The following is a 26361-nucleotide window of genomic DNA, read 5'->3' on the forward strand; positions in this document are numbered from 1 at the left end:
TTAATGATACACAAATTCTAAAAAATGGTAACAAACATTTTCAAAACATCTTCATTTTATTCAATATCAAGTATGTGTGCAGATTTTCACGCATTGGCCTGTTATCAATGAGGTTATTAGTGATTGTCCGATGAATGTTCGCCACACTGAATGCGCTTGGGCACCCAAATCATCAAGATCCGCTGCTGGCAGCCCTCTTTGCAATTGCCAACCAATCACTTCCATGGTAAAACATCCATGGCAGGCCTTGGTAGCATGTTTGGGCCACCTAGGCTGCTCTCAGTAGCTTTAGCAACATGAAGCCTTGTGTTGTCACGTTCAAAGTGTCTTCTGGGACACTTTACAGAAATAAAAGTACCATCACAGAGTCAAGGTAACGCCAAGCAGAAGGTGGTGTACCTGGAATGAAGAGTAAAGCGGTGCGGCTATCCTACATGATGCCACCCTACACCATAATCCAGGGAGCAGGAATGGTGTGATGTTCGTTTGTGAAGAATTCTTAATGGCCAGATGAATACCAAAGCCTGAAATGGGGCAATAGAGGCTGGAATAGAGATCTATGATCTTCAGCAATGAGTCACACTCTTGTCTTGGATGCAATGATAGCCAGATATTGATCTGGAGACCACGTTGGCAATGCTGTTTCCTCTGATTGACACCCTTCTCTGCAAACACACACTGCAGAGCTAGCTGATACTCAAAGTGAGCAGTACAGTAGCCACTTCCTGCCTTGCCCCAATGACTGGAAGCAATCGGACACAGGGAGGATATTGGTTCATTTTTTTCCATGCAGCCACTGCTCCAGTTAACCAGCCTAACCTGCAGATTAACCTCGTATATGAAGGTAGTTAGCATGTGCTCACATGACAGGTTCCCTTTGACACCCCCATAAATATGTATTTTTTGATCAGCCAAGTGGGTATGATTATTGCTATAGGGAGTTCATTGCAAAATGAATCTGCGATTCCTTATTTCCAGGAAAACATGTATTCATGACTGTTAAAGTACCACATATAAGGCTTCCTTTATTTTAGAGTAGTGCGCATCACTCGCCACACCATCGCTCGCCACTCCATCGCTCGCCACTCCATCGCTCGCCACTCCATCACTCGCCACTCCTAGAAAACATGTCCATTCATTGAGGCAAATATCTACAAGTAGAATGGACATCATTTTACTTTCTTGTGTTTGACATTTGCCTATATTTGCAGACACAGTAGTGGACACTGACCACTGACAAAAACGAGGTCAAATGGGGTCCAAACGTTCATCTTTGAAATTAATGAACATGACATGTGAAAGCCCTAGGTAGGACTTGTATGTGAAAAACGGATGTCTGAACTAGGCCAAAGACTTCTCTTTCCGAGCAGCAGATGTCATAGAATAGTTGTGCTGCCTCAACACACATAAGATTTTGACAATGAATTCTGATATGTATGGCCAGCTTTACAAGAATTGCAAAAATAGTACTTTTTATTTTTGTTACTAGACAGTAGAATAATTGTTACTATGTTTATGTCTTTTGTATATTTAGCCTTTTCCTTTAGACAACATTTAGAACTAATTTGTTATTTGGGTTGTTTGTCGCTTGTTTTCAGTAGCACCAGGTTGAGGCTGGTAATAATGTGGTTAAATGTAAGTTGCACAATATGAGGGGAAAGGTGAGGGACTCAGGACAGGTTAAAGTAACACACAAAAATGATTTGTTTGTGGGTGGAGGGTCAGAGGGTGTCTTTCAGCTGGCCAATCACTGTGCTTTTACTATGGTTTATACGTGAACTGTTTCCATCAAACTGTTCTTTGAGTTATCTGCAAACTGTCAGCGAGCAGTTACAACATTTTACATAATGGTAAGTACTAACCTATAGGCTTGGCCATTTTATTACCCAGTTATACTTTTGCTATATTTCAAATCCTACCAAGTTACAATCTGTTCCCACCACTGTAAAATGTATTCTGCTGTATCATATCTGCCATGACACCCAGGAGTCAGGAAACACCGAAAAACCAGCACAGCGGATAATAAGCTGCTTGTATGAAATCATGTTTTCTAATACAGGAGCGATTTTACATGATCTATTTCTTTCATACACTGAAAACTTGATTAAGTAACCGTTCTTTGCCTTGATTCTGTATCGATTTATTGAAGTATTCTAATAATTGAGGGATTTCACTCGGTGGCAGATATATAAATAATACTATGTGCAATACAATAAATAGCAAATGTGTGTAATTTTATCCTTCGAGACATTTATTATGATTCACATACTGTACTACGTTATCTACAACAGTGGGAATCTTTCTTCATTCACTTGACATACTTAGGGGGGTTGTCCATTGAAGACAAGCTGTGATCGGTGGGAGATCAACTGCTGGGACCTGCACTGGTCAACAGAACGGGGTCCTTTCATTTCCATTAGAAGGGAGAAGTGGTCTTGCCTGACCGCCGCTCCACTCATTCCCTATGGGGCTGCCGTGTACTGCGCTCAGCATTTTAAGGCATCCCCATAGAGAATGAATGGAGTTGGGCATTTGATCCCCATTGATCTGTAATTTATCACCTATCCTATGATAAGATATTACCTAATTTTCACTGGACAACCCCTTTAACTTACTAAACTCTAGAAGAGAAAAACAAAATGAGCATATATCCTATAGTAAGTAAAGAAGTAGATAGCAATAGTGTATGTAAATAACAGAGTATATATGGTTAATACTATTTTGATTTAAAAAAAAAAACAAACAACCCTAAAAGCCATCCCACCGCGGCAAGGTATACCGAATCGGGATGGTCCTATCCTGTTTTTAGTATTAACCCCTTTCCGACATTGGGCGTATATTTACGCCAATGTCGGTATCCCTCCCTTTGATGTGAGTTCTGGCGGTGAGCCCACATCTTTCCCGGTACATGTCAGCTGTTTTGAACAACTGACATGTGCCCACAATAGCCGCGGGTGGAATGCTGCTGTCAGCGGCTGTCAGCGGCATTTACCTCGCGCTTCTGGCCATCGGGTCAGAAATCCACCCACTGGTAACCCCCTGTTACGTGATCGCGGGTCACTGGTTTGTTGACATGACAACCAGGGGTCTCCTGCAGACCTCTATGGTTGTCACTGCCGGCTTGCTGTGAGCGCCGCCCGATGGTCGGCGCTCATGGCAAGTGAGTAATTCTACTACATAGAGGTGATCTGAACATCGCCTCTATGTAGCAGAGCCAATCGGGTTGTGGCAGCTTCTAGTCTCCTATGGAGACTATTGAAGCATGCCAAAAGAAAAAAAAAAAAATAAATTAAAGTTCAAATTACCCCCTCTTCGCCCCATTCGAAATAAAACCAGAATAAAATCAAACATGCATACATTTGGTATCGCCGCGTTCAGAATGGCCCAATCGATAAAAAAAAGGATTAAACTGATCGCTAAACGGCGTAGCGAGAAAAAGTCAAAACTGCAGAATTAATGTTTTTATGGTTGCCACGACATTGCATTAAATGCAATCATGGGCGATCAGAAGATCGTATCTGCACAAAAATGGTATCATTAAAAACGCCAGCTTGGCACGCAAAAAATAAGCCCTCACCTAACCTGAGATGTTGAAAAATGGATACACTACGGTTATCGGAATATGGATTTTTTTTTTTTTTTTTTTTTAACAAAGTTTGGAATTTTTTTTTCATTACTTAGATAAAAAAGAACCTAGATATGTTTGGTGTCTATGAACTCGCAATGACCTGGAGAATCATAATGGCAGGTTAGTTTTAGCATTTAGTGAACCTTGTAAAAAAGCAAAACAAAAAACTGATGCAGAATTGCACTTTTTTTGCAATTTCACCGCACTTGGAAATTTTTTCCTATATTCTAGTACACGACATGATAAAACTAATGGTGTCATTCAAAAGTACAACTCGTTCCACAAAAAAACAAGTCCTCACGTGGCCATTTTGACCCAAAAAAAAAAAAAAGTGATGTCTCTGGGAATAAGGGGAGCAAAAAATGAAAATGCAAAATCAAAAATACCTCTTGTCGTTAAGGGGTTAAAACCTCAACTTGTGTCAGCCAACCTCAATGTAAATGTGGGCAGAGCAGGACAGGAGCCCGGCTGTGCATACACCAGCCCATGGTAAGTTATATGGATGAAATTCCTATCTCATAAAGGGGGCCACGCCAATGTTTGTTTGAAACTACAGCAAAACCAAAGAAATGAGCTAGATCATAATTTGGTATACGTGTAATGCGTAAAAACCCAAGAAAAAAAAAATATTGAGCATATGTAGGGGATGTAAATGTGTACATTGTTCCTTCTTCTCCCCTACCCCTTTAAGAGTGTAAATAATGTGTTACTGATGTGTTCGTGCACGGTGGCACTGCTACACATAAAGTGTATTACCACCGTGTACAAGAGCCTTGCTATACCTCATGTGTATTGCGCTCTCTCTATCTACTTTTGCACACTTGTGATAGGGAAAGTTTGTCCCCGAGCCTGGTATAGGGATAGGGATAGGGAAGTAGTGTCCATAGTTGGCCATTAGAGGGGGGCACTGTAGCATATAGTTAGAATAGGAGGGGCACAGTGAATAAGTATAGTGTAGCTTCTTGGTACTAGTTAGTCAGGGCATTGGTGCCTGTGCAGCTCACTGGGCTGCCTAGCCAGAAGTCGCTGTGCCCCGCAACATTGAAGAAAGGGGCCCAGCATAGAACAGCTTGCACAGGAAGGTTCCTCTAGGAGGAGGAAGTGCGGCAGAGCTGCGGATGCAGCTAAAGGAATCTGTCCCTATAGAGAAGAAAGAAGTTTGGTTCAGCCGGGCAGCACAAGAAAGATGTGGCAGATCTTTGCCTGGGCAGAAGTTCTTATAACTGAGGTGAAACAGTGTAGGACTCCCCCATGTGAGGCAAGAATTCCAGATGGAATAGACTCTGCTGGAACGGAAAATTCGGTTCGACCCGGGGCTGAATATAGAGAAGGAGAGGACAGAACAGGGACAGAAGAGAAGGTACTGAATGCGATACCCAAAGTGCCTGTACTTGAACGGACTGTGCTGAGAAAACAAGTTGTTATTGAAGTTAAGCCAGAGTGTGTTTCCTTTATTGCGGAACCGTCTGTGAGGGATACATCAACGTACCGGGCAAGTCCAGATGACGCAGAGAATCAGCACAGAGGTAACGCAGCAGAGAAATGTGAACTTTTGCAGGGAAGGGACCAGGGAGTAATACAAGGATTGCTGTCGGCTAAGGCTACCTCCCTGGCTCCCCCTTCCTTTACATATACCCTATAATAAGTAAATTAACTTAACTTACTGAAGTTTCCTGACTTTTATAGGAGTTTTCTCTTCATTACTGTCCATGAGCGCACCGCTTTCCTGCCTCCTGGCTTCCAGCTTGACATGCGAACCCGCATTCCTAACTGCTGAGACCAGTAGCATTGTCGGACACCTTGCTGACCTGAACTGTGCACTCCTCTCTAATGCTGCAAGAAGAAGCAGCTTTGCTTCTGCAGCATTGGAACAGCTCTTACAAACTCTATTGGATAGAGCTTGTAAGTGCTGTGATTCTTGCCTAGGAGACCGGCTACTGCTGGTAGACTACAGCGGAGAGAGAGAGACTCCAGAATGGAAAACGAAGCTACGGGGCATGCTCAGTGTAAAAATACCAGAATCGGTAGCCGGATTCAGTCATTTCACCTCTGTACGTTTTCTCCATCAGCCGGAAAAATAATTTTTGACAGATCTGTCAAAAACGGATGAAACGTGTGGCCATCAGGCGCAATCCGGCGCTAATACAACTGTAGGAGAAAAAACGGATCCGGCGGAAAAAAAGACGGATCAATTTTTTTAAAAAATCGCCGGATTGTGCCTGACGGCAAAAACTTAGAAATTTTAGAATTTGTGCCCCTATGGATTTTATTGTACATTTTCTGCTGAGGGAATGCTCGAGGAGCATTAATAGCACCTTAAAATAAGTAAATGCAGCAACTTTATGTGAATTCCAAATATTGTATAAAGTCAGTGCTCCATTATTTACAGCAGTAAATATGTTCCTAATAACATCAATATCATTGGATATTGTGAAAGCTGCCAGACCGCCCAACCTGATTTATCTAGTGTGTTTTTTTTCATACAAACTGTCATAGAAAACATTAAGGTCCATAACACAGCTCCAGTGAGAGGGCATTCACACCTTCTCCTCCTCTTTCACACAAAATTTCAAGGAGAAAGAGCTGGCAATCTAAGAGTCTCTTTGAAATAGAATTGCGCAGTTGACATATTAGAAGTGAGGAAATTATAAATAGCGGAGAAGGGATAAAGCTCATTAAAACTCCTTTTGAAGCCGAAGCTTTCGGCCTGTAAAAAACGATTGGTGATGGCAATGAGTAGTTCTTGAGTTATTTTGAAGTTAGCAGTGACCGTACCGGGGTATATACACTGCTCAAAATAATAAAGGGAACACTAAAATACCACATCCTGGATATCACTGAATGTAATATTCCAGTTGCAAATCTTTATTCATTACATAGTGCAATACGTTGAGAACAATAAAACACATAAAAATTACACTGGTCAACAGCATTTTTGGTGCCAAAGAGATTTCATCGAATTTAGGGTATTTTTGGGGTGCTGATTCTGAATATGTCATCAGTTTTGCCAGATTGGCTCAAGTTTTCGAGATTTTTGGTATCTTATTTATAGCACTTGTTGGTAAATGCGACGCATCATCTCATTAATTTCTTTTGGATTAGTACTTGAACTGAGCAGTTCTCAATATAGTTTTGTGTTAATTAGTGTTCTAAAAGTTTGTTCATAGCTTGATTTTTGCACTAACTTTATGTTGTTGTCTGTTTTCCAGTGAAAAGCATGAACTCATCAAGAAGAAGTTGTCTTAACGATCCAGACTCATTCTGTTACATTTGTGGTGAATACACACTGCCAAAACATAGAAGAAACATAACAGACTTCGTAAAAAAAGTGTATTTTGCCTATTTTGGGGTTATGCTTGGGGACCAAGACAAGTTTTGGGCACCACACATAGTGTGCAAAGCATGTATCGAATTATTACGAAAATGGAGCAAAGGACAAAGAAAAAGCTTCAAATTTGGTGTTCCAATGGTGTGGAGAGAGCCAAAAAATCATCATGATGACTGTTATTTATGGTAAACACAGGTACAGGCACATCTTCACAATAAGGGACAGGCCTTCTTGCAGATTCCATGTTACTCCCATTTTCGTTTCTTATGCTTATTGAATCCTTGCACTTGCACTGCACAGAAATAACAGTCATCATGATGATTTTTTGGCTCTCTCCACACCATTGGAACACCAAATTTGAAGCTTTTTCTTTGTCCTTTGCTCCATTTTCGTAATAATTCGATACATGCTTTGCACACTATGTGTGGTGCCCAAAACTTGTCTTGGTCCCCAAGCATAACCCCAAAATAGGCAAAATACACTTTTTTTACGAAGTCTGTTATGTTTCTTCTATGTTTTGGCAGTGTGTATTCACCACAAATGTAACAGAATGAGTCTGGATCGTTAAGACAACTTCTTCTTGATGAGTTCATGCTTTTCACTGGAAAACAGACAACAACAAAGTTAGTGCAAAAATCAAGCTATGAACAAACTTTTAGAACACTAATTAACACAAAACTATATTGAGAACTGCTCAGTTCAAGTACTAATCCAAAGAAATTAATGAGATGATGCGTCGCATTTACCAACAAGTGCTATAAATAAGATACCAAAAATCTCAAAAACTTGAGCCAATCTGGCAAAACTGATAGCATATTCAGAATCAGCACCCCAAAAATACCCCAAATTCATTAAAATATTTTGGACACCAGAAAAAAATTTTTTTTTTGTTGACCTGTGTTATCAATGTAAATCAAAATGAATATCCCAAGGAGGTCTGGATTTTGAATGATATTCAAAATTAAAGTGGAAAATGAAATTACAGGCTGATCCAACATCAGTAGAAATAGCTGAAGACAAGGAAATGATGCTGAGTAGTTTGTGTGGACTCCAAGTGCCCGTATGACCTCTCTACAACGCCTGTGCAGGCTCCTGATCAGGCGGCGGATGTTGTCCTGGAAGTTCTCCTAGACCTGGATTAAAGCATCAGTCAACTGATGGACAGTCTGTGGTGCAATGTGGCGTTGGTGGATGGAATGAAAAAAGAGGAATGGTGTGCACTCTGGTCGAAAGCTAAGGAGGTGCTGGTAGATCAGACCGTGTGGTCAAGTCAATAGTAGAGGAGAAAATACCGCACACTCAAAATTTGATATGATGCAAAAAGGTAAATGCCAAATTTATTAACACAAAAAAGAGGTCAACAATTGCCACTGTATTGGTTTTGTAGTAAGGAAACCCGTAGTAAGGAAACCCGACGTTTCGACCCTCCCGGGTCTTATTCATGGGGTTACTTCACTCTTTTGTTATTCATACATGGGAGTGGCAGTGTTGGTAGGCAAGAAAAAGGTCCTTTAAGGTCTAACCTTGTGAGACTAATAATCACTCCTATACAATAGGCCAGGGAGTCCTGTAAGGGGTAAGCTGCAGCAAGGTAGGGACACCTTAAAATGGGTCCGTGAGCAGCTCCTTTGTCATGTATAGAGGGGTCCTGTGTAGAATGAATAGCAGCCTGTAAGGCTGACCTGCTTTGTGAAGCGTCTGTGGAATAGCGGCTGTGGAATGGGTTCTCCAGGACTGCACAGCTGGGCGCGGGATGCGCCGCTATTCCACAGACGCTTCACAAAGCAGGTCAGCCTTACAGGCTGCTATTCATTCTACACAGGACCCCTCTATACATGACAAAGGAGCTGCTCACGGACCCATTTTAAGGTGTCCCTACCTTGCTGCAGCTTACCCCTTACAGGACTCCCTGGCCTATTGTATAGGAGTGATTATTAGTCTCACAAGGTTAGACCTTAAAGGACCTTTTTCTTGCCTACCAACACTGCCACTCCCATGTATGAATAACAAAAGAGTGAAGTAACCCCATGAATAAGACCCGGGAGGGTCGAAATGTCGGGTTTCCTTACTACGGGTTTCCTTACTACAAAACCAATACAGTGGCAATTGTTGACCTCTTTTTTGTGTTAATAAATTTGGCATTTACCTTTTTGCATCATATCAAATTTTGAGTGTGCGGTATTTTCTCCTCTACTGGTGGATGGAATGAAACATGATGTCCCTGATGTGCTTGATTGGATTCAGGTCTGGGGAACAGGCAGGTCAGTCCACAGCATCAACGCCTTCATCATGCAGAAAATGCTGACACATCAGCCATATGAGGCCTAGCATTGTCAAGCATCAGAAGGAACCCCGGGCCCAGTGCACCTGCATAGGGTCTCAGAATGGGTTTGAGGATCACCTCATGGTACCTAGTGGCAGTCAGTGTACCTCTGGCGAGCACATGGAGGGCTGTGCAGCCCCCCAAAGAAATGCCTCCCCGCACCATTACTGACCCACTGCCAAATCTGTCATACTGGAGGATGTGGCAGGCATCCAAATGTTCTCCACGGCGTCTCCAAACTTTGTCACGTCTGTCATATGTGGTCAGTGTGAACTTGCTCTAAACCATGAAAAGCACATGGCGCCAATGACGAATCTTCCAATCTTCGTGTTCTCTGGCAAATACCAATCACCTTGCACAGTGTTAGGCTGTAAGCACAAAACGCACTTGTGGATATTGGGCCTTCATACTACCCTCATGAAGTCGGTTTCTGACACTTTCAGCAAACACAAAGGAGGTAACGCTCCTGATGCCGGGTTGTTTCCCTCCTACAGCCCCCTCCACGTCTCCTAGTGTACTGGCCCATCTCCTGGTATATGCTCTGGGCGAAGTGCTGACAGACACAGCCACCATTCTTGCCACAGCTCTCATTGATGTGCCATCCTGGGTGAGCAGCACTACCAGAGCAAGTTCTGTGGGTTGCTTTTAAATTTCAGGCTCCATATTTCATTATCCATTTCTGCTTTTAGTTTGAGACTGCCATCATTTTATACACAATCATCTTGGCTATCTCGTATATAAATTTAACTTGCAACTATTTAGCATGTGATTAGTTATGCAGATTCTTGTCAACTCACTGTATTGGTGGTGGAAAAATATTTTTTCTACCTGAATACGCCAAAATACAACCTGTTCTCACATTTCTTAATAGCTCAGTGTATTATTAGGTTGTTTCCCAAGTGAAAGGTCACTGGTTCGAATTGAAGAGCAGCTATGAAGACAATTTCCCAAGAAAAGAGAAACTGTATCATCCAGCTCATCAATGAGGTTTTTTGGCCAAGAAAATTGCCAAACTGCATCATGTGAGTGCCATGACAGTTGGAAGAATAAAAATAAAGTCTGTCCATCTATTCAGAAGCCAAAAGGTGGACATCCAGGCAAGTCGGCTCATCCCAAGGTCTATCAGTTCTAGTGCACAAAACACATCAGTGGAAGTGGCTCATATGCTTCATAATAGTGAGATCACAGACTTCAATGCAAGGACCATGCAACGCACATTACACAAGTCTGGAATGGAGGCCCAAAAAAAAGGTGAAGAAGCCCTCAACTTCAATTTTGTCATATGAAGCGTCGGTTCAAGTTTGCAAACAAGTATGAAAAGTGGACATTTAAAGATTTGAAACGGGTGATTTGGAGCAATGACCTAAAAGTCAATAGACTAGGATCTGATATGTGCAAATTAGTCTGAAAGAAGCAAGGGAAAAAAGGGCTAATGTATTGAGAAATTGAAGTAAATGTCAAGTTCAGTGGAGGAAGCCTGAAGATATAGGGTTGTTTCATAGTCAAAGGCATTGGATGCTTGAAATTAAGAAAGATGTCCAGTTCCACCGAATCCGTGAAGATAAAATTTCTTTATTCACAAAACTTGTAACATAGAGGATACATACTTCAGCACAAAACCGAATGGGTGTGAATCTCGACGTGTTTCTGCAGACTAAACTCCGTTAATCATGGATGCTTGACCAGGATTGATGGTGGTCTCAGTGCTGAGCTATATATGAGTATCTTACAAGATGAGTTACTTCGTACACTCAAGTACTATGTGTATGAAAAGGACGACATAGTGTTCCAACAGGACAACAACATGACGCATACATCGAGATTGGCGAAGAAATGGTTCAATGACAATGAAGTAGACCTTAACCCACTTGTGGGTAGAATTGAAGAAAAAACTGTATGCGTACCCAAGTGAGTCGAGCAGTATGCACCAACTTTGGTAATGCGTAGAAGAGACTTGAGACCAAATTTCAGTTGACACGTTTTGATTCTGACCGAGAGCACAACCAGAAGGAGTCAGGCTGTGTTGCAAGCCAAAAGTGGATTTACAAAATAGTAACAAATTTAAATTTATATCTTTAGAAGCAAAACAGTACCAATGCAGTAGCATGACAAGAACTGCATAACTAATCATATGCTAAATAGTTGAAATGCCAAATTTAAATATGAGATATCTAAGATGATTGTCTATAAAATGATGGTAGTCTCAATTTCAAAGCAGTAGTGGATAATGAGATATGGAGCCTGAAAGACAAATGTTCAAAACAATGTTACCCTTTTGCTCTTCACTGTATATTCCATGCGTTAGAATTGGAGGAGTATATACCATACGTTCACTGTTAGTTGTCCAATAACCAGACTATTAGTGGTAACAGCCACAGCCTCATCCATTAATTGACGGTCAATCGTATAATTGTCCTGACAATAGGAGGCAGCAGAGGGATGTTTGTGACAAGAAAGGTAACAGCGGAATGGTTCAGCGCGAGTCCCCTGGCTGTCATCATCTGACACAAACCATTATTGCATTCAATTATAATCCAAACCTGGAAATAAAGCTCCCTTTATGTTAACAGATCTAATCTCTTAACATCTGACCATTGTTAAACTACTTGCACAAACACATTACCCCCCACTGATCAAGATTGGCGGATTGTTTCCCAATCTAGTTGGAGTGCGCTGTAGTGTGATGTGCTAAATTCCTTATGAAGTGTGCGCCTCCTAAAGAATTAGTCGCATCTTTCAGCTACCATGCGCCAATGCAAGAAATGTACATATATGTTGTAATTTACGCCACTTTTTTTTGCATAAATGATGGCTTCATCTGCCATACTTGGCCATGCTCCCTCTCAGATAAATCCTGTTCACTTATAAAAAAAATTTGGTAGCCATGGCCATGATAGCGTCAAAAGTCACAGAATGTTTATGTAGCTACGAGCTGAGCTAAAATTTGGTGACATTTCAAGATGTTTTACACCAGAAAACTGGCGAAAGATGCCCGATGAATTTGGGCCATTATGTTACTATAGCCTATAAATCCAGTTAGCATCATTTGACTACACTATTCGGGGTTATTTTGCTGCCGGGTAAGTACATTTGTTTGTTGCAGGTTATGTTCAATATATAGTGTAATATATCTACTGAACACCCCATAACCACTGGACACAATCATGTGTCATTTATCATTTTTATAAAGCTGAAAAAAAATGCTGATTTAGAATATTTTGTTGTTGCACGGAAGCTCTTAGGAGTCCTCTTTATTAGGAGTCCAGCGTATGCAAAACACCATAGCCAACCCTTGCCCATCCTCTGATGGACCAGAGTGTGGGAAGGCCAACGAGACAGAGCTATGAATATTCAACAAGTGAGAGGGGGAAAAGGGTCAATGTGAGTCGAAAGAACACTGTTCATATATACAGCATTCATTGTTTGCAAGATTATTATGAGGGAATACAGGTAAGTTCACATAGAAAAATGTTTTTTTTCAGAATTGGTCTCTTCGCATACTTTACGACTATATTAGTTGGGGAGCATTTAACATGTTGACTTACTCCATTTAAAGGGCTGTTCAGTCTATAGAATCTACTAGAAAATAAACTTCTTTAAAAAAAAATCCTTAATATAGTCTGAAATTGTTTTTCTCTTAATACTATATTGGACAATGCACTTGACTATACTTTCCAATATTAATTGATTTATTGCATTTAATGCAACTGATACTTCGCTGGGTCCTATATGGTCAATTCTTGGGGGGACAGGATGGAATGTTGATTAGTACTATTTGCCATTATAAGTTTATAGTGCATAGAGTTGAAATCCTACACTGAGTATGGGATAAAATAAGATGAATTCCTTTATAGTGGAATCCTCAAAATGGGAACAATAATGTGGATTAATATGTAAAGACACTAGAATCTGGAAGTAGAAAATGATCCACAACTACCAGCAGTGCGAGCGTTCTGCACTCAGATGACAAATAAAAGTGCTTGGTGTTCTGTTCACAAAAGGAGATCTTCAAAGATGTTCAGAGTCCATGTAATTTGTGATGAGAGTTCCCTGAGCAGGACAGACCTCTGGGATGCAGAGTATTAGGATAATTAGAACTTGTAGAATTAAACAAGGCACAGCTAGAATCTCCAGGTTTCCACTGAACAGGCACCATCTCAAGAAAGATGCTCCATGCCATCACATATTATTACATGTACTCTTTGTACACCAATAAATGCATACAGAAGAGGTTACATTTTGTCCCCAAAATGGCATAAAAAATAAAGCATGTGCCAAGAAAAAAACTTCATATAAAGATTTATGCATGAAAAAAGTAATGTGATTCAGCATAAGGCGATCAACACCACAGCATGGAGTAGAAACAAAAATAATACTAAGAATGGAAGAAAAAAAAATGATTGCATCAAGAGAACAAAGGACCTCTGACAAATGGTTAAAAAATCACATCTAAATCAAAAGACCAGTGTCCGAGTATTGAGGCTCACCCATCAAACCTGATAAATGTTTCACGCCCAGCTTTGTCAGGGGCACCGCATTTTCTTAATGCAATCAAGTTATATTTTTTGTAGCAATTGTTTGTTTCTATTCTATACTGTGGTATTGATCACCTTACGCTGAATCACTTGATTATATGTTTTCATGCGCTATGCTTTATATGACGTAGTTTATACCTTGTTTTATTCGTATGGTCTTGGTTTACCCACATTTTCCTGTATAACTGTATGCTTTTAATTTTGTCTTTTTATATTTAAAAATAAAATCGGATATAATTTTACATACATTTTTGTCCCTGTACTTGTTTTTTTTCTTAGTATATGCATATATTATTACAAGATATATGGGAAAAAATATTTATTGGTATAGTCAGATACTTCCATCTAGTGTCATATTATCCCTGTGCATTTAGTCTAATAGGACAATGGATGCCAATATTGCCCACTTCTATCATTGCTGTTTTCACAGTAGATATACAACAGTACACTATTATCACTATTATGGACTGATCAACTTACTGTTTTCAAGAATTACAAATTGTTCCTAAGAGTACCAATAAAACTTTTCTTCTTTGTGTACTAGTTAAAAAATTGAATAGAGATGTATGTTTTTATGTTGTTGTTTTTGTCTTTCAGACTTCTTACACCGACAAAGGGGAAAAGGTAATCCGATTCATGAGAATACATTTGAAGTGTAAAAAATAAATCTTTAGACATTCATTGGTTTGTACATTTGTCATTGGTGGGTCCGTCACCATAGCCAAGCTATCTAAGTGACTTTTAACATTGTCAAGGGATGCTATTTTCCAAAATGAAGTTTTGAAACCCTATAGGAACACACATTTGTAGGACACACAAAAGAGAACTTATTTTAAGGCTGAATCAACCATTTAGGCCATTTGTTGACTTACCCCACAGTAATACCTATCACTGTAAGGGTACTGTCACACAGTCACACTTTGATCGCTACGACCGTACGATCCGTGACGTTCCAGCGATATCCATACGATATCGCAGTGTCTGACACGCAGCAGCGATCAGGGACCCTGCTGAGAATCGTACGTCGTAGCAGATCGTTTGGAACTTTCTTTCGTCGCTTGATCACCCGCTGACATCGCTGGATCGTTGTGTGTGACAGCGATCCAGCGATGTGTTCGCTTGTAACCAGGGTAAACATCGGGTAACTAAGTGCAGGGCCGCGCTTAGTAACCCGATGTTTACCGTGGTTACCAGCGTAAAAGTAAAAAAAACAAACAGTACATACTCACATTCCGGTGTCTGTCCTCCGGCGTCTCAGCTTCTCTGCACTGTGAGCGCCTGCCAGCCGGAAAGCGAGCACAGCGGTGACGTCTGACGTCACCGCTGTGCTTTCCGGCTCTGCTGCTTACACAGTGGAGAGAAGCAGAACGCCGGGGGACAGACACCGGAATGTGAGTATGTACGGTTTGTTTTTTTTACGTTTACGCTGGTAACCAGGGTAAACATCGGGTTACTAAGCGCGGCCCTGTGCTTAGTAACCCGATGTTTACCCTGGTTACCCGGGGACTTCGGCATCGCTCCAGCGCCGTGATTGCAACGTGTGACCGCAGTCTACGACGCTGGAGCGATACTCATACGACGCGACGTCACGGATCGTGCCGTCGTAGCGTCCAAAGTGTGATTGTGTGACAGTACCCTTAGGCAACATTCACACGTTCAGTATTTGTCCAGTATTGTAGCCAGGAGTGGGTGATAAATACAGAAGTGGTGACGTGTTCCTATTATACTTTTCCTCTGATTGTTCCTCTCCTGATTGTGGCTTACAAATGCTGTGACTAAATACTGAAGGTGGGAATGTGGCCCATGGGTTGTACTGGTTCCAGTATAGTTGCCCGTTTGCTAGGTCAGCCAACTTACATCTGCCCGATAAATATGCAATGGCAACGGTTTAAAGGGGTTTTCACAGCAAATACATTTATCACAAAAATGAGAGCGTTTAGCGCATAAAAATGGCCAATTTTATGTGTACCTGGTAGCCACTTTAGGGCATCTCTCGTATACCAGGTCCTACGCCTCCTAGCCACAGGTGTTTTAATCGCAACAGGTCCATTACCCCTCCACAGAGAGAGAGAATGTTAGTCTAAGAAGAGGTTTTCATAGGTACCCATTCAGATAGAGACGTTTATTCTCAGCGAGGAAAGGAATGCGTAGGACCTGGTATACGAGAGATGCCCTAAAGTGGCTATCAGGTACACATAAAATCGGCCATTTTTATGCGCTAAACGCTCTAATTTTTCATATTTCTAGTGCAGTAATGCAGTTCAGTTTTCATGTTTCATGTTTGCATGTTTCAGCGCTGCAGTGTGCTGCCTTACTTACTTGACTGTATATGAGTTGGTTACTCTAGGTTCAGCACCTGTTCACACTTAGTCTATGTTTGGATGTGACGGTCAGTTTTTTTAAATTTATTTTGTTGGTAAACCTATTAAAAGTTAAAAAAAAAAAAAAAAAATCACATTGGGGGTTCTGTGCCAAAACAACTACCAGCACTCTTGAAATGGTTGATCTTACCAAGCCAGGCAGCCAAAGTACAATATTACATGTTCAGGTGAATGCCCTCCATGTAACACAATACATGGGTATCTTTATAACGTGGAGTTCGTCATATTGGGGGAGATATGCTGTAATACATACAGTAGCTTTACTCCTGCCACAACTGCCAAGATCCCAATGGTCATGCCCATCTGTACTGCGATCAGGAGCCTCCTCAGTGTGGTGATCTCTGCTCTCAGAGACATCATCATCATCACTTAAAATATATGCACTTCATTTATGACAGCGAGGAACAGAGAAGAGAAAATAAAACATGAAAGATTTGAGGGGATATTTTGCTTGTTGCCTCAAAATTAAATTCTTAAAAAAGAAACAATTGTATTTTCATTTGCCAAAATTGTAAAAACAAATTGTACATCAAGAGTTGCAAAACACAAGGCCTTGCCAACACCAAATTCAAAATGTTTTTAGAATGCAAAATGTTAAGACCTAAATGGCCTGTTCCTTATTGGTTATCCAGAACCATCCACAGCCACTCTCAGCAAAATTGGAAGTCAGTGGTGACAATGAGGAAATAGGTGCACAATCGCCAGTTATCATGTCCTGCTCATTAGAACAGGACAGATGCACAGTACCTGCCGATCATGTCTGTATCTCGGAAGGAGTGTGGTTCATAAAGTGATCAGCACCTCTTACTTCCGATGTGGAGGTATTTAACAAATGTAGTGTTTTCTCTTGTAAGTAGCTCATCCTAGTTACAATGGAAATGTATTTTTATGATTTTTCATACATTTTTTTTTCCAAGCATGAAAGAGGTCGCTTCCTAACCTTCCATCATCTTACCTTTTGGGTTGGAAATGCAAGACAGGTATGTTTAATAGCATAAGACTGCATTATAGCACAAATTATAAATCAGTTATGCAGCAATACAGTAACATGTACTTTCGATATATAATTATGAATTTCTCCTTATAGGCTGCATCCTTCTATTGTGATAAAATGGGATTTGAACCTTTTGCTTACAAAGGACTGGAGACTGGCAGTCGAGAAGTGGTGTCTCACGTTGTGAAGCAGAACAAGGTAAGTGGTTCAAGACTATACCAAAACATTTTGAACTGAAATATATATATATATATATATATATATATATATATATATATATATTTTGGTCAATAATAACTTGATTCCACTTTAAAGGGAATCTGTTGTCTGGGTTCGAACCCTTGAGCCTTTGCTTTGTTGTCAGCTTCCCTGTCTGCCAAGCCACAGCAGATATACCTTTTCGCTTTCTGTTTAGTTTCTGTTAGCCTTGCTTCAGTCTATTTAGGGTAACTGATGTTTTCATTTATTCATTTGTCTTCCCTATCACCTGTCGGATACGGCTTTATATACTTTATCCCTGCTGGTATTTCCTGCTGGTGATAGTCTCATTTGGATGTCTAGCCATACTGCTGTAGTTAAATCTAGTCAATGAAAGACCAGCTAGGATTAATCCCGCTGCTGTTTATGTTCTTTTTCCTGCACCTATCTTGTTTATTTTTAGGAAGTAGGGGACATAATCTTTAACAGTATGTACTTAATCCTTTATTTTCTATTTCATGGTTGGTTTTACTCACTCTGGGATATCTTTCTATTTTAGCACACTTAACCTTCTGTAGGTAATTTGCACTCTGCTTTGCGCTCCGGTTCTTTAGGAGTAACGTGATGCGCTCCATGGCCTTTTAGGCAACCTAGGTCTTAGTTACCATCGTCTAGTCTGTGGTTAGTGCTATTTCAGCTTATGCAAGAACCCCTAGGGACTGAGGGTCAGGATCTCTAGTCTATACAAGAAGTGGCAGGGTCAGTTGCAGTTTTTAGTGTGTTAACTATTTTCCCAAGTTGCTACACATCAGTCAGCTCGTTTTTGATATGTAATCTGAGGACAGCAAGATGTAGCAGCTGAGACACTGATTTCTCTAATATGTATAAGCACAAAAAGAGAAAAAAACACCTCCGCACTGCTGTCACGCGTTAGTCCCTGATGAATGGAAACCTTTTTGTATTACAGCCGTAATAACTTGCCCCTTTATCCCAAATGGGTGCTGCATCCACGAGAGAAGTCCACAATCCAAAATAGAGAAAAAAAATGCAAAGGAATGGAGCGCACTTACCAAAGTAGAAAAGTCACCACTTTATTAGGACATACAGCAAGCTAGTAGGGAGGGATGTGGAAAGTAAAAGGACGACAGCCGTTTCGTGCCCACGGCACTTCAACAGGTCCTGACGCCCGAGGGAAGCAGGGAGGATCTTGTAGCCGCAAGTTACTATTGGCTCCTCCCCCATTTATTTCCTTTATCTGTGAGGGTCTATCTTTCATCCTGGGCCATAATGCGTTTCAATTTGACAATGCCTGGTACAAACAAACGGAGGGTACCCCCGTCGCATGTACTCTGGCCAATCTGTTCTTGGCTAGATTTGAGGAGGAATACATTTATTCCACCACAAATCCATTTTTGAAGCACATTAAATTGTACGCGAGATATGTGGACGACATATTCATGGTGTGGGACGGGCACCAGGATGACTTCACCCGCTTTGTGGAGCACCTGGGGACGTCAAACACCATGAATATGAGGTTCACCTCCCAATTTGGGGGAAATGATTTAGTTTTTCTTGATGTAAAAATGCAGGTAAGGGAAGGTGCTATCCACACAGAAGTGTACCGTAAACCGTCTGCGTCTAACTCTTTGCTGCATTTCAATAGCGCCCATCCCCTCTATACTAGACAGTCCCTCCCTTATAGTTGTTAAGGGTTAAAAGAATTAATAGCAGTATTATGGGATCTGAAATGTTGCCTATCATGAAAACAAAAACGGATTCTTAGGATGTTCAAGGTCTGTCTTGGACAAGCAGATATATTTCTTCCCTAAGGTCATTGTCAGAGAGAAATTCTGAAATCACAATGGTTTTCAAGAGCAAACAGAATGTACAAAAAATAGATATAAAGAAAACTCCAAGTGCAGTGGGACATAGAACTGAGCAACATGTGGCTCTCACAGTTATTTGGTAGCCCATTTGAGGCAAGAGAAAATTGCCATATCGGTGCCATATTGGAGGCTCAAACTGTTGCAAGAAGGCTCACGCTTCGGTTTATCTCCCTTGATAAGAAAGGATCGATCATGCTAAAATTCAACGTAACCAACCTTTCTTTCCTCCCACATTTTTAGTCAGGTTTACTATATTTTTGAGACATAGATAGTAAGAAGCATAGTCTAAGATAGCAAAGGCTCCAAGTCAAAAATATGAAATGTGGTTATTTTTTAATTAGGAAAATTATAAAATATCACATGTCTGTGAGATGAAAAGGTATGTGAAACGTTAGGATTAACAGATAACTTGAAAGTGAAATTAGAGTCTTGTGATTTCAATTACTTGGATGACAATTAAGTGTGACGGGGTGACCTGTTTTATTTGAAGATCATGAATCTATCAAAGTCTGATCTTCATAACATATTTGTGGAAGTGTATCATGACACAAACAAAAACGATTTCCAAGGAACTCAGAGAAATAGTTGTCGATTCTCATCAGGCTGGCAAAGGTTACAAAATCATCTCTAAAGAGTTTTGACTCCCCCAATCTACAGTTAAGGTACCTTCACACTAAACGATATCGCTAGCGATCCGTGACGTTGCAGCATCCTGGATAGCGATATTGTTTAGTTTGACACGCAGCAGCGATCAGGATCCTGCTGTGATATCGCTGGTCGTTGAACAAAGTTCAGAACTTTATTTGGTCGTCAGACCGGCGTGTATCGTCGTGTTTGACACCAAAAGCAACGATACCAGCGATGTTTTACACTGGTAACCAGGGTAAACATCGGGTTACTAAGCGCAGGGCCGCGCTTAGTAACCCGATGTTTACCCTGGTTACCAGTGTAAAATGTAAAAAAACAAACAGTACATACTCACATTCGCGTCCCCCGGCGTCCGCTTCCCACACTGACTGAGCGCCGTAAAGTGAAAGTGAAACTACAGCACAGCGGTGACGTCACCGCTCTGCTGTTAGGGCCGGTGCTCAGTCAGTGCCGGAAGCGGACGCCGGGGGACGCGAATGTAAGTATGTACTGTTGGTTTTTTTACATTTTACGCTGGTAACCAGGGTAAACATCGGGTTACTAAGCGCGGCCCTGCGCTTAGTAACCCGATGTTTACCCTGGTTACCCGGGGACCTCGGCATCGTTGGTCGCTGGAGAGCGGTCTGTGTGACAGCTCTCCAGCAATCAAACAGCGACGCTGCAGCGATCGGCATCGTTGTCGCTATCGCTGCAGCGTCGCTTAATGTGAAGGTACCTTTAGACAGATTGTGTACATATGGAGGAAATTCAAGATCTTTTTTACTCTCCCCCAACAGTGGTTGACCAACAAAGATCACTCCAAGAGCAAGGCGTATAATAATCCACAAGGTCACTAAGGAACCTAACGTAACCTCTAAGCAACTAAAGACCTCGTTCACATTAGCATTAGATAATGTTAATGGCTATATTGGAACAAAGTTTTGTGTAAGAGACAAAAATATATATCTTTTTTTTGTTTAAAAGAGAAGTGATAGCTTTGGCGAATGAAAATCATATTAAGCATTAATAACCTCATACAGTATATTATCCACCTTGTTCTTGAAGTTATCTTAAGGCCCCGTCTCACACAGCGACGCTGCAGCGATACAGACAACGATGCTGATCGCTGCAGCGTCGCTGTGTGGTCGCTGGGGAGCTGTCACACAGACAGCTCTCTCCAGCGACCAACGATCAGGGGAACGACTTCGGCATCGTTGAAACTGTCTTCAACGATGCCGACGTCCCCCTGCAGCACCCGGGTAACCAGGGTAAACATCGGGTTACTAAGCGCAGGGCCGCGCTTAGTAACCCGATGTTTACCCTGGTTACCAGCGTAAATGTAAAAAAAAACAAACAGTACATACTCACCTTCTGTTGCCCGTCAGGTCCCTTGGCGTCTGCTTCCCGCTCTGACTGAGCCGCCGTACAGTGAGAGCAGAGCGCAGCGGTGACGTCACTGCTGTGCTCTCACTTTACGGCGGCTCAGTCAGAGCAGGAAGCAGACGCCAAGGGACCTGACGGGCAACAGATGGTGAGTATGTAGTGTTTGGTTTTTTTTACATTTACGCTGGTAACCAGTGTAAACATCGGGTTACTAAGCGCGGCCCTGCGCTTAGTAACCCGATGTTTACCCTGGTTACCAGTGAAGACATCGCTGGATCGGTGTCACACACACCGATTCAGCGATGTCAGCGGGACCTCAACGACCAAAAAAAGGTCCAGGCCATTCTGACACGACCAGCGATCTCGCAGCAGGGGCCTGATCGCTGGTACGTGTCACACATAGCGAGATCGCTACTGAGGTCGCTGTTGCGTCACAAAACTTGTGACTCAGCAGCGATCTCGCTAGCGATCTCGCTATGTGAGACGGGGCCTTTAGTTGGTCATCCACTCCTCGGGAAGGTAATAATGGTCTTGAATTTCCTCCATTTGTACACAGTCAGTCTGATTATGGATTGGTGGAGTCTAAAACCTTTAGAAATAGCTTTGTTTTACTTTTTCAGCCTAATGAGCATCTGTGGAGAAACGGGGTCAGTGGGTGCTCTCGTCCGCTGGCCCGGCTGTCTTTAGCAAGACTGCATGGACCACCGCTCATACCACTGAACGCCCGCTCTATCTCCCTGTGGGCAATACACTACACAGACAACACAGGGTTAAGGTAAAACAGTGTGGCAATACTTTATTGAACCACAACACACAATAGCAAACAGAACAATCTCACCATGGCTGGAATTGTTTGGGTACATGGGCGCATATAAAATATCACTGCGTCTCCACGTATTTCCAGTATGACATGATGTCAGAGCTCCCAGGGTCGCTACTCCATCTGTGGATGAACGCACAGAGAAGGGGTAACAACAAGCATAGGGAGATGACCAAGAACTGTCCATAGTCCATACAAGGTCCAAAGCCAGTTGACACGAGAGTCACCACCTGGCTTATCTGACCATCTCCATGGAACCAGGCGACCAGCGGGTCCCAACCCTGGCTTTCTCCAAACATATCCATGGTTCAGAGATGGTCACTGGATCAGATCTGTGTCCTTCCAACCAGAGCCGAAAACCCCTAGGTTGTATCCTATAGAATCCTAGATCAGTGTCCCTCGTGATGGTGCCATGATGAATTGGCGGCAGTCCTTTCTCTTGTCTGTTGGGTGGTTTGCAGAATGTCTGGCTGGTAGCTCTGTATTACTTCAGACTCCCAGGATGTGATCTCTGAGTCTTTTTTATACCCAAGGCATGTAAGCTATTTTTAGAATTACCCAAGGTCTTTCAGTCCAACATCAAGATAAGGTAAACAATGGTGATGGGATTAAGTAGCACTATTAGCATATAAGCACACATCAATAAACAAAGCTTAACCCACTCAATGTACAGTCACTATTACAGACTTACACAGTATGTTAGATAGTATATCAGTGGGCAAGTTTGTCCTCTTGACCCACCAGACCCAAACACCTAAATTCACAAGCCAATATACAGTCAAAAAGCCAGTTCTTTTGGCTTTGCAAAAACATGGCTGTCTGGGAAATTAAGATACACTCTGGTTTCTTCACAGCATCATTTTAAGAAAATTTCCTGTGTTTGTGACATGATGCACCTCCACAAACGTGATGTGATGATCAGACTTCGATAAATGCCGGTTCTTTATATAAAACAGGTTGACCACTCACAGCTGATTGTAATCCCATTGATTGAAAATAGAAGACTCTAATATCACCTTCAATATACCTACCAATACTAAAGTTTCACATACTTTGGTCACTGACAGACATTTGATATTGGATCATTTTCATTATTTAAAAAAATAAGTCTAATATTTTTTTACTCATTTCTCACATTTGGTTCTCTTTCTCTACTTTTAGGATTTTTGTTGTTTTTTTGTTGTTGTTGGTCAAATTTAAGTTTTAAAGTCTAAGAAGTTAACAAACTTTCAAACATTACTGTATATGATTCTTTTGAAAGATCATATTGACAATGTACATGTATTTTTATTCATTTTTTATTGTAATTTTATATTGAAATACATTTTTACATTTTTACAGAAAAATAATAAAAAAACATTTTAAATTTCTCACTATCATTTCTAGGTTGTCAAACAATATTATTCTATAATAATATTTTAACTTTCGCTTAAACATTTTCAAGTATAAAGAGGGTAAAAGCTCACAAACGAAGAAACACATAGAGAATCAGACAAAAAGAAAAGGGGGGGGGAATTATATGGAATGTTGTGACCTATTAATATCCATCTCTTAGAGGTCATATATTTAACATGGCTCAAAAGAAATCCCAAGGAGGCCAAATACGGTTAAATCTCTCTACAGTATTGTCATTAAGAGCTGCCCAGTTCTCAAAATTCCTGATATCCTTGATGTAAGAATATAAATCTAATTGGGAGGGTGTAGAGGTTTGCTTCCAATGGTAGGCAATCAAACAGCGTGCTGCTGTCACCATATGTAATAGCAATCTAATGGATCTCTCAGAAATGGACTCGGAAAGTATTTAATATAAAGAGCTGAGGATCTAGAGGGACATCTACTCCGAAAACTTGCTTAGTGAGGAGGTGGACTTTCACCCAAAATGGTTTAATCAAAGGGCAGTCCCAAAAAATATGAAAAATAGAACCTCTAGATACGGCGCACCGCCAGCAGAGGGGAGGAATAGATGGGTCCATTTTATGTAAAAATTCAGGTGTGTGGTACCAAAGATTAAGAATTTTGTACTGATTTTCTTTGTATGATACAAGATGCAGGGTTGGCTGCTCTGGTCCAAACATTTCTCCATTCTACCACGGTCAGTGTTGTACCCAGATCTTCCTCCCATTTGAGCATATAAGAGTGCCTAGTTAAGAAATCTGTGTCTGTAGTCTGTAGAATATTGTAAATACTAGATATTAAACCTCTTGTTGTTGAAGTATTGTTACATAGTCTCTCAAGGGAAGTTGGAATGGAGGCCTGTAGACTGTAGAATAATGAGGCAAAGTGCCTAATCTTAATGTATTGGAATAATGAAAGAGAATAGAAAGAAAACTTTGTTTTTAGCTCATCATAGGAAAGTAAAATTTGCGTCTTATAGTTGATTATGTCGGTGAAGTTAAACACACCACAGACTGAGACCATACCCCTGTGATTTGAGTGGCTTTATTCATTTTATTTTTAATTTGCTTCCTTTCTGCAGATACTTTTCATTTTTCAGTCTCCGTTGAATCCAGGAAATCAAGGTAAGACTATTTAAAGACCATCTGATCACATGTATTTATATGAAATGTTTACCCTGGATGTGGAATATTCTGCCATTATATCCATAAAAATAATATTCTCTACAGACTAAAGTGCACCACTGATTTCTAAAAACAGCAATTATGAAGGTTTGAGTAGTAATTTAAAAGGCCTGACTACGTCTTGGAAAATTCTTTCTGCCCAAGCATACACTTGAGCTTATGAATGTTTGTAGTCTTCAAGAGGTCCACTCATATGACAATGATCAACACCTATGGCCTTGTAGAATTTAATCGTATGTAATACGCCAAAGGCTCAAGCTTTTCACTGAGGGAGAGGGTTGTGAGAGAAGTTTACCCCTTTATAACATCCATAGGTCGTAATGGTGTAATACAGCCAATGTCCTCTGAGCATGTTACGCTATTTCTTATTGAGAAGACACAAGAATTCAAAGTGCTTATTTAACAATCACAATATGTAAATGCTGAGCTAAGGAAAAGTACAGAGAGAACTTAATGTATAATTTTTTTTTAATCTATGGTGAAAATCTTGCAATTTTCACAATAGCTGCTAAGTAGAGTTGGTGAAAATTAATCCACAGGACCCAGCCCAATAGCCACATAGGTAATCTGTGGTCGTTAGCTTGGGAGCTGTGAAAACCACCTCCTGCCAGACGGCATCTTACTGTGTTTAGCCAGACAGGCTAATCAAAAGAAATTGAGTTGAGCTGTCACAGATTATTATTGTGGCTGATGTACTGGGTCCTTCGAATCAATTCGCACCAACCCTACTACAAAGTGCTCTTTCAGATGTCCGTTATAATTGGTCCAATGTCAGATCACAATGGATGGACTGGCTGCACATCTTTTAACCCGAGCATGATAGCTTCATAGAAATATATGTAAACTTTCCTGACAAGCTGAAAGGTTCTTCTGTCCATAAGAGGTCTGCTGGTGGAGCAGCATGTGACCAGACCTGCCCATCATCCTCCTCCAATTGTAAAATATTTCACATAGGAAAGCTGCTTTCTATTTGAGGAGACTGATGAACAGGTCTGATCACATGCTTGTCCATAAACAGATATTACTTTGGACTCAGCTTGTGAGTCACTGAGGCATCAAGAGAAAGTGGTTGACCCCTTTAAATTCAAGTATTAACTATTTTTTTGTTTAATTATGTCATATTTCTATACTGTTTGATTAAAGAGCAGATATTGATATGTGGTGTTTCAATTTTACACATGATGCTTTGTATCATTTGATTAAAGTAGACTTCACAGACTTATAAAGAGGTGCAGTCTGGGCTTGTCAATATCTTAAAGGGGCTGTTTGAGGTCCATGAATGGGCCATACCCTGAGTCTGGCATCCTATACATATAGACTTTTTAGTAGACTTTTTAATTATTAAATTTAATTATTGTTGTACAAGAAGTGGCATTACCTTTGTAGCTTCAAAAATAGTTTTGTAAATCGATAAACTGTGGCATGATTGAATTTTTGTTGAACATATGGTAGTTTTGGAGAAACTGTATTTCAGCAGACATTACTGCACCAAAAACATGTCTGTTGGCAGGAAAAACACAGGGTAAAATCTGTGGATTTTTGTCTAATTTGTGCATGCGCTTTTGACACTTTTTTTTATGTTTTTTCCCCATTCACTTGATTTAAATCTGCTTCAAATATCCAAGGAAAAAATAAACAGCAATGTGTATGAGATTTCAGAAATGTCATTCTCGTTGTTG

General features: G+C 40.9%; 1 protein-coding gene across 1 annotated transcript in view; it reads left to right on the plus strand.

Moving 5' to 3' along the window:
• The first annotated feature begins 1787 nt into the window (after positions 1–1787).
• LOC143815414 (4-hydroxyphenylpyruvate dioxygenase) overlaps positions 1788–26361 on the plus strand; it is a 72346-nt gene continuing 47772 nt past the window's right edge. The window contains exons 1-5 of the mRNA XM_077294567.1: positions 1788–1850; positions 14412–14438; positions 17113–17175; positions 17283–17387; positions 24580–24622. Of these exons, the coding sequence (XP_077150682.1) occupies positions 1848–1850; positions 14412–14438; positions 17113–17175; positions 17283–17387; positions 24580–24622 (241 nt within the window). The 5' untranslated portion in view covers positions 1788–1847. The remainder of the gene's footprint in view (positions 1851–14411; positions 14439–17112; positions 17176–17282; positions 17388–24579; positions 24623–26361) is intronic.

The sequence above is a fragment of the Ranitomeya variabilis genome, chromosome 3 (assembly GCF_051348905.1).
Source record: "Ranitomeya variabilis isolate aRanVar5 chromosome 3, aRanVar5.hap1, whole genome shotgun sequence".
Lineage (NCBI taxonomy): Eukaryota > Metazoa > Chordata > Amphibia > Anura > Dendrobatidae > Ranitomeya > Ranitomeya variabilis.